This window comes from Haliotis rufescens, unplaced genomic scaffold, assembly GCF_023055435.1.
Source record: "Haliotis rufescens isolate VD_foot unplaced genomic scaffold, xgHalRufe1.0.p SCAF_71, whole genome shotgun sequence".
NCBI classification, from domain to species: domain Eukaryota; kingdom Metazoa; phylum Mollusca; class Gastropoda; order Lepetellida; family Haliotidae; genus Haliotis; species Haliotis rufescens.
Genome location: NW_025964363.1, coordinates 1,160,262 through 1,173,292, shown reverse-complemented (window position 1 = coordinate 1,173,292; position 13,031 = coordinate 1,160,262). Strand labels below are relative to the sequence as shown.

Below are 13,031 nucleotides of genomic sequence, written 5' to 3'. Positions count from 1 at the left end.
TTCACTGTGCGTATTTATCCCATGGTCGGTAGGGTGCAGATACCCAAACCTGTAACAGGGCCTGCACGGTGCCATGTACACGAGGAAGCCGGTCCTAAACTATGATCACATCCAACAATAAGGTTCACTGCTCGTGCATGGGTTGCTTCTTAACCCCCCCCCCCCCCTGTACTTTGCAGGCCCACTTATCACGAGGGCGGGTAACTTATGTGTGTCGTGTTTTCGCAAAGGACGCCCCCCCCCCCCCATGACGGTCTTCAAACCAACTCCTCCGGCCTAACGCTGGGGTTCGCGAGCAGAGGGTTGGGGACACGTGAAACCTCACCTTGTGGCGATTTCAGTTTGTTGAAGTCTCTACAGAAGAATCTAACCCTCCACTGGTATCCAAGCATGAAGTTTGGAATTTCAAATATTTCTTCTTGTATGTACACGAAGAAACATTGTATGCTGATGTCGATCCTACGAATGGCTGCTGTCAGTTGTTGAGCCAGAACTAGTTGTCCAAACTTGTGCGACCCTGTACCTCCGGGACAGAGACATCCCCCAGGTAGTGTAAGGCAAACACTGTGTCGGACTTCCAGAAACAACCTTCCCTTACCGCTGATAATGTACAGATGCTCATCTTCCCGAGGCAAGGGAGTCAATTGACTGTAAAAGTCCAGTTTCCTTCCTTGCCGAACTAGGCTAGAATTTCTGGCTCGACCATGTCATTTGAAACAGCCGTCTTCTCCTGGACATATTTGTTCTTATCTTCCCGAGGCAAGGGAGTTAACTGACTGTAAAAGTCCAGTTTCCACCCTTGCTGAACAAGGCTGGAAATTTTGGGCTAGCTCGGCTATTACGAGTTATGACCTTTCTATTGACCAATCAGATTCCACCTCTCATTTCACTTGCATTTCTTTCAAACAAATTGGCGGCGCCAAGTCAAGACAATCTGATCGATGATCAAGATATATATTGAAATAAAACGGATCTTACCTCGCGAAATGCATCAATTCATGTGAGCACATCATTTAAAATGTGAAAAGATTTGGAAAATATCTGTCGACGTCCAGTTGACGGAAGACATCTTTTTCAAATCCTGCAGTCGACCGAAATCTGCACGTTGAAATCCATGTTCATAACGAACCGGATGTCCATTTCGTTACGCGATTTTTATTGGATTATGCATAAACTCGTTAGTCCAGCCAAAATATAACTCCATAATTGCAGCCTAGTTCAGCAGGGGTGGAAACTGGACATTTATAGTCAGTCCACTCCCTTGCCTCGGGGGGATGACAGTTGCTATGTAGTGGTTGATCTATCTATCTATCTATCTCCATGGCACATGCTGGTTGGGGGCTGTTTGGGGGCGATATTCCTGCAAATGTGTAGGCTTGGAGGATGACTGATCGGAGCCAAACAGACACTGTTGTTTTGGATACTTCCGTCGTCGCAGCTGTTGACAAGGGGTAATGGCTCTCTCTCACTGGGCAGAGTGAGGAGTATTTGTAATTGTCTGGGCTTAAGATCGAGGGTGTCTAAGGCTCTCACTGGGCAGAGTGAGGGGTCTTTTTGATTGCCTGGGCTTAAGATCGAGGATGTTAAAGGCTCTCACTGGGCAGTAAGGGGTCTTTGTGATTGTCTGGGCTTAAGATCGAGGATGTTAAAGGCTCTCACTGGACAGTAAGGGGTCTTTGTGATTTTTTTTGTCTGGGCTTAAGATCGAGGATGTTAAAGGCTCTCACTGGGCAGAATGAGGGGTCTTTGTGATTGTCTGGGCTTAAGATCGAGGATGTTGAAGGCTCTAACTGAGCACAGTGAGTTTTTTTTATGATTGTCTGGGCTTAAGATCGAGGATATTTAAGGCTCTCACTGGGCAGAGTGAGGGGTCTTTGTGATTGTCTGGGCTTAAGATCGAGGATATTTAAGGCTCTCACTGGGCAGATTGAGGGGTCTTTGTGATTGCCCGGGCTTAAGATCGAGGGTGTTTAAGGCTCTCACTGGGCGGTAAGGGGTCTTTGTGATTGTCTGGGCTTAAGATCGAGGGTGTTTAAGGCTCTCACTGGGCAGTAAGGGGTCTTTGTGATTGTCTGGGTTTAAGATCGAGGATGTTTAAGGCACTCACTGGGCAGTTAGGGGTCTTTGTGATTGTCTTGGCTTAAGATCGAGGGTGTCTTAGGCTCTCACTGGGCAGAGTGAGGAGTCTTTGTGATTGTCTGGGCTTAAGATCGAGGATGTTTAAGGCACTCACTGGGCAGGGTGAGGGGTCTTTGTGATTGTCTGGGCTTAAGATCGAGGATGTTTAAGGCACTCACTGGGCAGAGTGAGGGGTCTTTGTGATTGCCTGGGCTTAAGATCGAGGGTGTCTAAGGCTCTCACTGGGTAGTAAGGGGTCTTTGTGATTGTCTGGGCTTAAGATCGAGGGTTTCTAAGGCTCTCACTGGGCAGAGTGAGGAGTCTTTGTGATTGTCTGGGCTTAAGATCGAGGGTTTCTAAGGCACTCACTGGGCAGAGTGAGGGGTCTTTGTGATTGTCTGGGCTTAAGATCGAGGGTGTCTAAGGCTCTCACTGGGCAGTAAGGGGTCTTTGTGATTGTCTTGGCTTAAGATCGGGGATGTCTAAGGCTCTCACTGGGCGGTAAGGGGTCTTTGTGATTGTCTGGGCTTAAGATCGAGGGTGTCCAAGGCTCTCACTGGGCAGAGTGAGGAGTCTTTGTGATTGTCTGGGCTTAAGATCGAGGATGTTTAAGGCTCTGACTGGGCAGAGTGAGGGGTCTTTGTGATTGTCCGGGCTTAAGATCGAGGATGTTTAAGGCTCTCACTGGGCAGAGTGAGGGGTCTTTGTGATTGCCCGGGCTTAAGATCGAGGAAGTTAAAGGCACTCACCGGGCAGAGTGAGGGGTCTTTGTGATTGCCCGGGGTTAAGATCGAGGATGTTAAAGGCTCTCACTGGGCAGAGTGAGGGGTCTTTGTAATTGCCTGGGCTTAAGATCGAGGATGTTAAAGGCTCTCACCGGGCAGAGTGAGGGGTCTTTGTGATTGCCCGGGCTTAAGATCGAGGATGTTAAAGGCTCTCATCGGGCAGAGTGAGGGGTCTTTGTGATTGTCTGGGCTTAAGATCGAGGATGTTAAAGGCTCTCATCGGGCAGAGTGAGGGGTCTTTGTGATTGCCCGGGGTTAAGATCGAGGATGTTAAAGGCTCTCATCGGGCAGAGTGAGGGGTCTTTGTGATTGCCCGGGGTTAAGATCGAGGATGTTAAAGGCTCTCACTGGGCAGAGTGAGAGGTCTTTGTGATTGCCTGGGCTTAAGATCGAGGATGTTAAAGGCTCTCACCGGGCAGAGTGAGGGGTCTTTGTGATTGCCCGGGCTTAAGATCGAGGATGTTAAAGGCTCTCATCGGGCAGAGTGAGGGGTCTTTGTGATTGTCTGGGCTTAAGATCGAGGATGTTAAAGGCTCTCATCGGGCAGAGTGAGGGGTCTTTGTGATTGCCCGGGGTTAAGATCGAGGATGTTAAAGGCTCTCACTTGGCAGAGTGAGGGGTCTTTGTGATTGCCTGGGCTTAAGATCGAGGATGTTAAAGGCTCTCATCGGGCAGAGTGAGGGGTCTTTGTGATTGCCCGGGCTTAAGATCGAGGATGTTAAAGGCTCTCACTGGGCAGACAGAGGGGTCTTGGTGATTGTCTGGGCTTAAGATCGAGGATGTTAAAGGCTCTCACTGGGCAGAGTGTGGGGTCTTTGTGATTGCCCGGGCTTAAGATCGAGGATGTTAAAGGCTCTCACCGGGCAGAGTTAGGGGTCTTTGTGATTGTCTGGGCTTAAGATCGAGGATGTTTAAGGCTCTCACTGGGCAGAGTGAGGGGTCTTTGTGATTGCCCGGGCTTAAGATCGAGGATGTTAAAGGCACTCACTGGGCAGGGTGAGGAGTCTTTGTGATTGTCTGGGCTTAAGATCGAGGATGTTAAAGGCTCTCACTGGGCAGAGTGAGGGGTCTTTGTGATTGCCTGGGCTTAAGATCGAGGATGTTTAAGGCACTCACCGGGCAGGGTGAGGAGTCTTTGTGATTGTCTGGGCTTAAGATCGAGGGTGTCTAAGGCTCTCACTGGGCAGAGTGAGGAGTCTTTGTGATTGTCTGGGCTTAAGATCGAGGATGTTTCAGGAACTCACTGGGCAGAGTGAGGAGTCTTTGTAATTGTCTTGGCTTAAGATCGAGGGTGTCTAAGGCTCTCACTGGGCAGAGTGAGGAGTCTTTGTGATTGTCTGGGCTTAAGATCGAGGATGTTTAAGGCACTCACTGGGCAGAGTGAGGGGTCTTTGTGATTGTCTGGGCTTAAGATCGAGGATGTTAAAGGCTCTCACTGGGCAGTAAGGGGTCTTTGTGATTGTCTGGGCTTAAGATCGAGGATGTCTAAGGCTCTCACTGGGCAGAGTGAGGAGTCTTTGTGATTGTCTGGGCTTAAGATCGAGGGTGTTGAAGGCTCTCACTGGGCAGAGTAAGGGGTCTTTGTGATTGTCTGGGCTTAAGATCGAGGGTGTTTAAGGCTCTCACTGGGCAGAGTGAGGGGTCTTTGTGATTGTCTGGGCTTAAGATCGAGGGTGTCTAAGGCTCTCACTGGGCAGAGTGAGGAGTCTTTGTGATTGTCTGGGCTTAAGATCGCGGATGTTTAAGGCTCTCACTGGGCAGTAAGGGGTCTTTGTGATTGTCTGGGCTTAAGATCGAGGATGTCTAAGGCTCTCACTGGGCAGAGTGAGGAGTCTTTGTGATTGTCTGGGCTTAAGATCGAGGATGTCTAAGGCTCTCACTGGGCAGTAAGGGGTCTTTGTGATTGTCTGGGCTTAAGATCGCGGATGTCTAAAGCTCTCACTGGGCAGAGTGAGGAGTCTTTGTGATTGTCTGGGCTTAAGATCGAGGGTGTTGAAGGCTCTCACTGGGCAGAGTAAGGGGTCTTTGTGATTGTCTGGGCTTAAGATCGAGGGTGTCTAAGGCTCTCACTGGGCAGAGTGAGGGGTCTTTGTGATTGTCTGGGCTTAAGATCGAGGATGTCTAAGGCTCTCACTGGGCAGATTGAGGGGTCTTTGTGATTGTCTGGGCTTAAGATCGAGGATGTCTAAGGCTCTCACTGGGCAGAGTGAGGAGTCTTTGTGATTGTCTGGGCTTAAGATCGAGGATGTTTCAGGAACTCACTGGGCAGAGTGAGGAGTCTTTGTAATTGTCTTGGCTTAAGATCGAGGGTGTCTAAGGCTCTCACTGGGCAGAGTGAGGAGTCTTTGTGATTGTCTGGGCTTAAGATCGAGGATGTTGAAGGCACTCACTGGGCAGAGTGAGGGGTCTTTGTGATTGTCTGGGCTTAAGATCGAGGATGTTAAAGGCTCTCACTGGGCAGTAAGGGGTCTTTGTGATTGTCTGGGCTTAAGATCGAGGGTGTCTAAGGCTCTCACTGGGCAGAGTGAGGAGTCTTTGTGATTGTCTGGGCTTAAGATCGAGGGTGTCTAAGGCTCTCACTGGGCAGAGTGAGGAGTCTTTGTGATTGTCTGGGCTTAAGATCGAGGGTGTCTAAGGCTCTCACTGGGCAGAGTGAGGAGTCTTTGTGATTGTCTGGGCTTAAGATCGAGGGTGTCTAAGGCTCTCACTGGGCAGTAAGGGGTCTTTGTGATTGTCTGGGCTTAAGATCGAGGGTTTCTAAGGCTCTCACTGGGCAGAGTGAGGAGTCTTTGTGATTGTCTGGGCTTAAGATCGAGGGTGTCTAAGGCTCTCACTGGGCAGAGTGAGGAGTCTTTGTGATTGTCTGGGCTTAAGATCGAGGATAGTGGAGAGACAGTGAGTAACTTTTCTGGCCTCCTGGCATTTGAGGCCTTAAAGACTTTACCATAGCGTTGTCGTAAGAGTCTTATTGACCTCAAAAGCATGAATCTCGCTGACACGAGCAACCATTGCAACATGTGATCTACTCGTCTGAACCACCTAATCAAGGCCTGAGGTTCAGCAATAGTGAGCGTGTTGTAATCACTGAGTTGAAAGATGCGAAATACGTAGCAAGTGTAGAACCTTTCAACCTTCGGGATGATCTCAAGTATTGAAGGTATTCTGCTATTCTGAGGTGGTGCTGTAGTCGGGGAATGAGGGTCAGGAGACTGTAGCCTCCATTAGACTTCCATTTCTAATGATATTGCTTAGTGGAAGTACGATGTGCATCAGTGATTGTTTGAACCACTTCTAGAATATCCCTTTGCAATTCAAATTCAAGTAAAATATGTCAACAGACCTTGCTACATACACAGTGTGTCCTTGTATCTCAAGTGGTTTGTGAAAATAAGCTGGGTCTGTCGGGAGAATATTATCCGTCTAAGAGTACAGTTGCAAGGAGCTACCGGCACCACCGTCCAAATGACTGCTGATGCCAGAAATAGTCCCGACCGCCAGTGATGCTATCAAACACTGCTCGATACAGGTTGATCTCTTCATGGGTGACTAATAAATGCAATTTTGTATTTGTAGATGCACTCGTGCACACGATGCACAATGCATTAAGACATAACTAAACGACCATATCTCGCGGGATTGTTCGGGAACTCACGTGATTGTGTTGTTGTGCATACGGCCCCCCTGCTCAAGGAAACGTAGGTTGTGGCCAAGTTGTGCATCACCTTTTTCGCCTCTGCTCCACACAGCGTTTCCGCAGCTCTCCCACAACAATCGACGAACATGTCGAGAGCTCTGCAACAGAGTGAGTGAGTGAGTGGGTTTGGTTTTACGAACACTATGTCAGATATATCACAGCGTGTCAGCCTAATGGCGGAGAAAACACTGAGGTGATGAAGGTCGTGGACTTTTATTACTGAGGCGAAACCCTCCAGCTGGCCATTGATATGGCAAAGGGAGAATTACAATTAAGTGAATCTGGGATTTGAACGCTCTGTCATGGGATCCTGGCACGCTAAGGGACGCAACTGTGCACAATGGAACCGGCGCCTCAGCCGGTTCCAGGACCACCTATGCCCCTGTTGATTTAGGCTTAAAGGGAGTCATGGCATGAGTTGACGTGTTTAATATAAATGGAGAAAGCAAATAATTTGTTTAAGTTTGATTTTTATATTTGAATTTATGTAGAGGGGAATATCCGAGTAACTCTCCATTCCTTAAAAATAATGGAGCCGAGGCCGAGCAGGAATGGGGAGTTACGAGGACATTCCCCGACTTAAAACAGTCCCTACTTTTACATTTTGACAAAATATTCATACCCAAGAATACATGGGACCTAACTCTTCCACAACGATATAAACCCAATAAAGCGTTGTAAAATAGTATCTTGATGTCATCAGCGATAACTCCTGCAGTACTAATTGAGGTTAATTAGCAAGGGTTAATTAGTGTTTATTTATAGCACGACTCTCGTGCTGTACGTTCTACGTTCGAACCCACGTGTAGATACATTTCGTGTAAATATTTTACATTTCTGTTTGTTTTAAAAACTAAAAGAACATTGTTTTGGATTAAGTTCATGAATGTATAATTTGGTATGTCATACTTTATTATCCCCGTTTTATATTGATGTAATCGGAATGTAATCATTTGAAGTGTATTTTGCGCTATTACCTGTTGTTAAAAAGTGCCACAAGAGGCGATATAGTTATGCATGAAATAATTATACAAGCACCGAGTCGAAACATCAGCTAACAAACTAAATAAACAAAGTTTTGAATTGAGGAAAACTATTTATTAACGTGAAGACATGAATAATATAATGCATTATGCTAATCTTTAACAAAAGGATGTCACATGTCCTAAACACAAAAACAGGTCTGCAAACATCAGTTCAGTTTGCTGGCCATCTCCATAAGTTTTGCCCTTGAAGTGGACTTCGTTGACACATCATGAGTTTGCAAAAAGTCACGGCCCCGAAACTGAAAGTTCACTCAAATTGACATCTTGAGTTGGTTGAGATGTAATTTCTTTAGTGATGTTTGACCTTTTACCCTGTCTCACTTCATTTATCGTATCTTCCCAATACACAAGCTTCCTTTTGGTGTATTGGCGCTTGACTCGATTTAGATCACTATGGTTCTCCATTCGTTTCCTGACTTTCAGTGCCTCAACGGTTGCATCCCATTTATTTGATTTTTGCTGATGTATTTTTTTAATTTCATCATTAGTTTTTTCAAGGGCCTGACAACTGAAGTCACGAATTGAGCCATAGCGGTGAACAAAACCAGGGACATGGTAAACCAAACAGTGAATATATGGCGTTATTCGCATCTTTTGGTACAAATTCATTTTACACCCAATTGAAACGAATAACTGAACCCAGCTTTTCGACAGTTCAAAAACCTCAATTGCTGGGGTACCTGGAGTACAAATTTTGGAATAGATTTCTGAAAAGTTTTGCCAAAGGTTGATGATGATGCTCTCGGTGTCAGGATTTAATTTGCCTCTAAGCTTTGCAGGTAGATAATTCAAAAGCTTTTTCTTTTCCTGACCCGAGAGACTTGTCCAATTGAGTTTTTTGCTCTCTCTCTCTTCCCAAACAGAAAATGAAACACCACAGGACCTGATACACTGTACTATCTCGTCAACATGTCTTGCCTTCTCTTTCTTTTCAACTAGACACTTATCCATGTCGCATGCCTCCACTATCAAATTCCTTTCTAGCACATCTGTTATCCTAAGTAGCAGATGCAACTCATCTCCAATGTAGTTCTGAACCTCAAGTTTTATGAGTAGGGCATGGAGAGCACCGTGGGAACATTTGTCTGCACATTGTGTAATGTCCTCTACTGTACGCCTGAGTTCCCCTGTGTCATAGTAGTCCCAGGCCTTAGTCACGTCGTGTCTATCATTCTTATGCACTTTGCACCAGGGACAAGCATAATTGCCAGTAGCGCCACCTAGGCCTAACATTGTTGAAATCATTTTCATGTCTGACGAGAAAAGAATGTCAATGCCTATCTCTCTGCAACCCACTTGGATATGACCCACAGTTACAATATCATTGATGTCATTAAACATTGGATAAAGACAGGATTTTAAACTATGGTAATCTTCTTTACATTGTACAATGGCAAGGGTATTTAAATTTAAAGATGATAGTGTCTTGCCAGGCTCGACAATGTGGAATGTAAAGATGACAAAATTAGAAATCCTACTAACTTTGGTGCCATCCCCGCCAATATTAACACACACCTTATCTACGTTAGGATTATCTTTGATATGCTGCGCTACCTTCTTCCTGAGCTCATCCTTAAAGCTAAGCATTGCTCCCGGCACATTACCTGGCACACGTTGAATGACTACAGAAGACGACATCTCATTACGTGCCCCTACCACTGTGTGAGTTCTTGGTAATTCTCTGTGAATTTGGGAAATTTCGTGATATGCTGAGTCGCTTACGCCAAAACGATCCAAAACATTGACAAGGGAGCGCAGCTTTAGCTTTTCAGATTCTGACAAGTTGGAATAATGTTTTGGAGTTGACATCGGTAAACTGACTAAACTGTTTTTTGAACCGCTGGCTGTTGTTGTAGGCATTAAACCGAATTCCTGAAGAAACGACAGAGTCCTATCAGATTTAGCTTGGTGTAGAGGTGTAGGACCTTGACCAGAGAGCGTGTGCCAAACTTCTTGGCAGTGTGATTCCTGCTCTACTCTATCGCCTAAAAACTCAGTAACTGTAGCATTACCATCCCCTTGAACACACAGTAGCTCACTTGAAAATACAGAAAAACAGTGTTTTTCACCCATAAAAAGTTCCCTTTTTCTGCCAGATTTATATTTAGTTTTCAATTTGGAGGACACTGAGCCACAAACACGTCCAATGTGTGTTTCCGTCCTGTCTGTCTGACATAACTGCATGTGCTTTAGTTGAGTATTTACAATGGCTATGTATGATAGATTACCATAGCGACATTTTGCAGTATGGAGCTGTTTCAGAAATTTATGAGTAACAAACAAAGATATAGCAATTTTGTCAGCCCGTTCTAAATGTTTCTTATTCAGAAACGGACTGACCTCAGTGGAAAATGATAAAGAGTCCTTGAATTTCAAATTCTGTGCATACGTTATGTTGTCAGACATTTTGAACAAACAATTTAAGGTTATATACACTGTGGAAAAACTATATACACTATATACAAAAAGCCATAAGTTGGTTTGAGTTCATTTTCCCTTTGAAATGAAGGCTGCATCACAAGCTCTAGTGAGCACAGCAAACTGTACTGTCTCGACGGGGGTCTTCACGAGCAGCACACGACCATCACGGACCACCCAGGTGGAAGTCATCCTCACACGTGGCCAGGCCCTCACAGGAAAGTCCACACACGTTCCCTCTCCGTGGACGTTGACATGATACCACCAGTGGTCAGATAGAAAATGTTTGGTAAAATCAGCTTGCTGGAGATGCACCTTGCCATCAGAATGGTACACAGACCTAAACACGTCCAAAGGACACGGTACAGAAAACCTGACTTCACGGGTTTTCAGACGTGCCTTGAATCCTCTCTCTACATCTCGAAAAAATGCAGATATCAGCTGTGGACAGGCATCTGGTTGGTGGAAAGACTGAATCAAATGACCTGGCAGATGATGTTCAGGCTCCCAGGTGCAGTCCTCTATTGAGTAACCCTGCCACTGCACAAGATAGAGTACACCCTGAAAACAAAATAAAGAATATTGAACATGTCAATGACTTACATTGATCTTAGCCAATACCATTTCATTTGCAAATACATTTCAATAATCAATTCATACACGATATGTCACGATAAAATGGTACGTAATGTGCACAGATTATATAATCATATTATGATAATAGATGTAATCAAATTACCCATCGTTAACTAAGTCTGGTCTGTAGCGATTGAACTGCACAGACGTTTAAGATATTCCTGGTGTTCCTCCACCAGCAGTTGCGGTCGGTCACACAAAGACCGCCTTCATTACTTATTTCCTTTTTGTATACATTATCGTTATACTAGATCTATGTAAAGGGTTTTGATAAAAATACAGTGTTGATTGGTAATTTTAATCTACCAGAGGATAGTAATCTTAATATCAATGAATCTTTACATGACCTTTTTTTGCCAGACAATGCTTTAATTATATAATGCAAATATTACGAGATATCTGTTACAACTTTACTTACAAGTAAATGTAACTTTTAACCATATTCAGGATTGTGACACAATAAACTATTCTATTCTATTCTTAAGTTCTATTAAAAGCACTACTACTAATATTACTGTATTTCACCAAGGGCGTAAAGAGAAGTCCTTGATTTCACACAAGCCCAAGACTGAACGTGTGGTGTTTTAAATCCGTATTATCAAGTTTCAATGCCCCTATCAAACAGTATACATTACGTAAACGCGACCCCATCTGGTGATATCGCCAAGGCGTGATATAAATGTATACAGTCCACTCGTAATACATCATCTGTTCGGTATTATGGGTTTGTTTTTATTTATTTCTTCTTGATAAGGTTGGGGATGGTCTTACTTGTATTACATTTACATATTGCTTAAATAACAAACACTTCATGAACCATCTTGGCTCTACCAAAATGTAACGAGAATGGAACTATTGACAAAACTGTTTCAGGAAATAATTAATCAAAGTATTGTTATATAATGAATTCCCATTCAATGAAAACAATGTTTTTGAATGTTTTGATATAATAACACTATTTCATGTCAATTTATATGAAATTAATAGAATACCCATGTCTGAAAACCTCAACTAAAATCTGTAAGTATGGCGCTGCTTCAAATGTGCTGAACCATAAATCAAAACCTACATTTACGTTTTTTTTGTTAAATGTGATGTTTTAAGAATTACACTATATCCTATTTATTTCACGTCATACGCTGTTGTTGTTTTATATAGTTAATATCTTAATTATATATTATCTGTTAGTCTGTGAATGCTCTGACGTATCTAGCCCAACACATTATGGTACCTTTTACTACTTACTAATAACTTGAGAGCTGTACACATTAAAGCAAAAGCACAAATTAACTTTAAGTTGACCTACCTTTTGAGTTTTCTTCCTTTGTATCAACCGCTCCACACAGTACACTCCTGGAAGGGTTGCGGTGTTGGTAAATCTGGAAGATCGGTCGCAGCTAAGTGGTTCTCCTTCATGTAGTTTCTTCCAGTCCGTGTGATTGCGTGCCCTCAAATCCATTCTCACTTATATATCGTATCGGCAGTAATTGCTAAGATAACAAGACGATTACCAAAATGACCGATAGCGTACGCAACAGGCACATGCATGATTTTTTATTCATCGCGCTTGCTTTTATACATACCTTTGACACACTGAGATGAAGTGTCATATTGACAGCAATCTCTCAAATACGTACAACAAACCATGCCTTGAAATTTAAATCTTAACGTCATGTGACGAATGTAGCATTCTTTATTTTCTGTTTAAATGTTAGTCAACTGAAAACATGTTATTTTTAGTACAGACTTATATTGGAAAATGTGTCCATTATTTTAATACGTGAAAGGATAAAACTACTTAAAACTTTTTTCAGTGATTTTAGTTTACGATACTTATTTTACTGAACTATTATTTTTGGGTATGAACAGGTATAAAGTATTAGATCTTGACATATGGCTAGATATCAACTCGAATCCTAATATTCATACCGTGTTCCTTTCTATGTATTATACACGAGAGACAGGACGACGCCTCCCCCCAAATATAGGAAATGTTGTTAACAATAAGAAAATGTTAAGAAAGGCAATTTTTTTTTACAAATTTTGCCAGTTAAATAACAAAGATTGACTTAAATTCCAATGCAGCTACGGATACTTTCGATATTTCCTCATCCCGATTTAATGTTATCTAACACAAATCCCTTCATTAATGTCCGGTCTTTGACAATGAGCTTAACGGTTTAACACCTGTTACATTGGGGAAACAAAAGATAAGTCAAGTAAAGGAAAGAGTCACACTACACGTGTGATTACAGGACGTTTCTCCCTCTCTTATCTGCTCAAATGGCTTAATTAAATTGCATTAGTTTATCAAAACAATGTAATTAAAGGATA

General features: G+C 43.5%; 1 protein-coding gene across 1 annotated transcript in view; it reads right to left on the bottom strand.

Annotated features, from left to right (window-relative positions):
• Nucleotides 1-13,031, bottom strand: part of LOC124122578 — a 28,086-nt gene that overhangs the window by 2,311 nt on the left and 12,744 nt on the right. Inside the window, exon 5 of the mRNA XM_046485651.2 lies at nucleotides 6,556-6,695. Within this exon, the coding sequence (XP_046341607.2) occupies nucleotides 6,556-6,695 (140 nt within the window). The remainder of the gene's footprint in view (nucleotides 1-6,555; nucleotides 6,696-13,031) is intronic.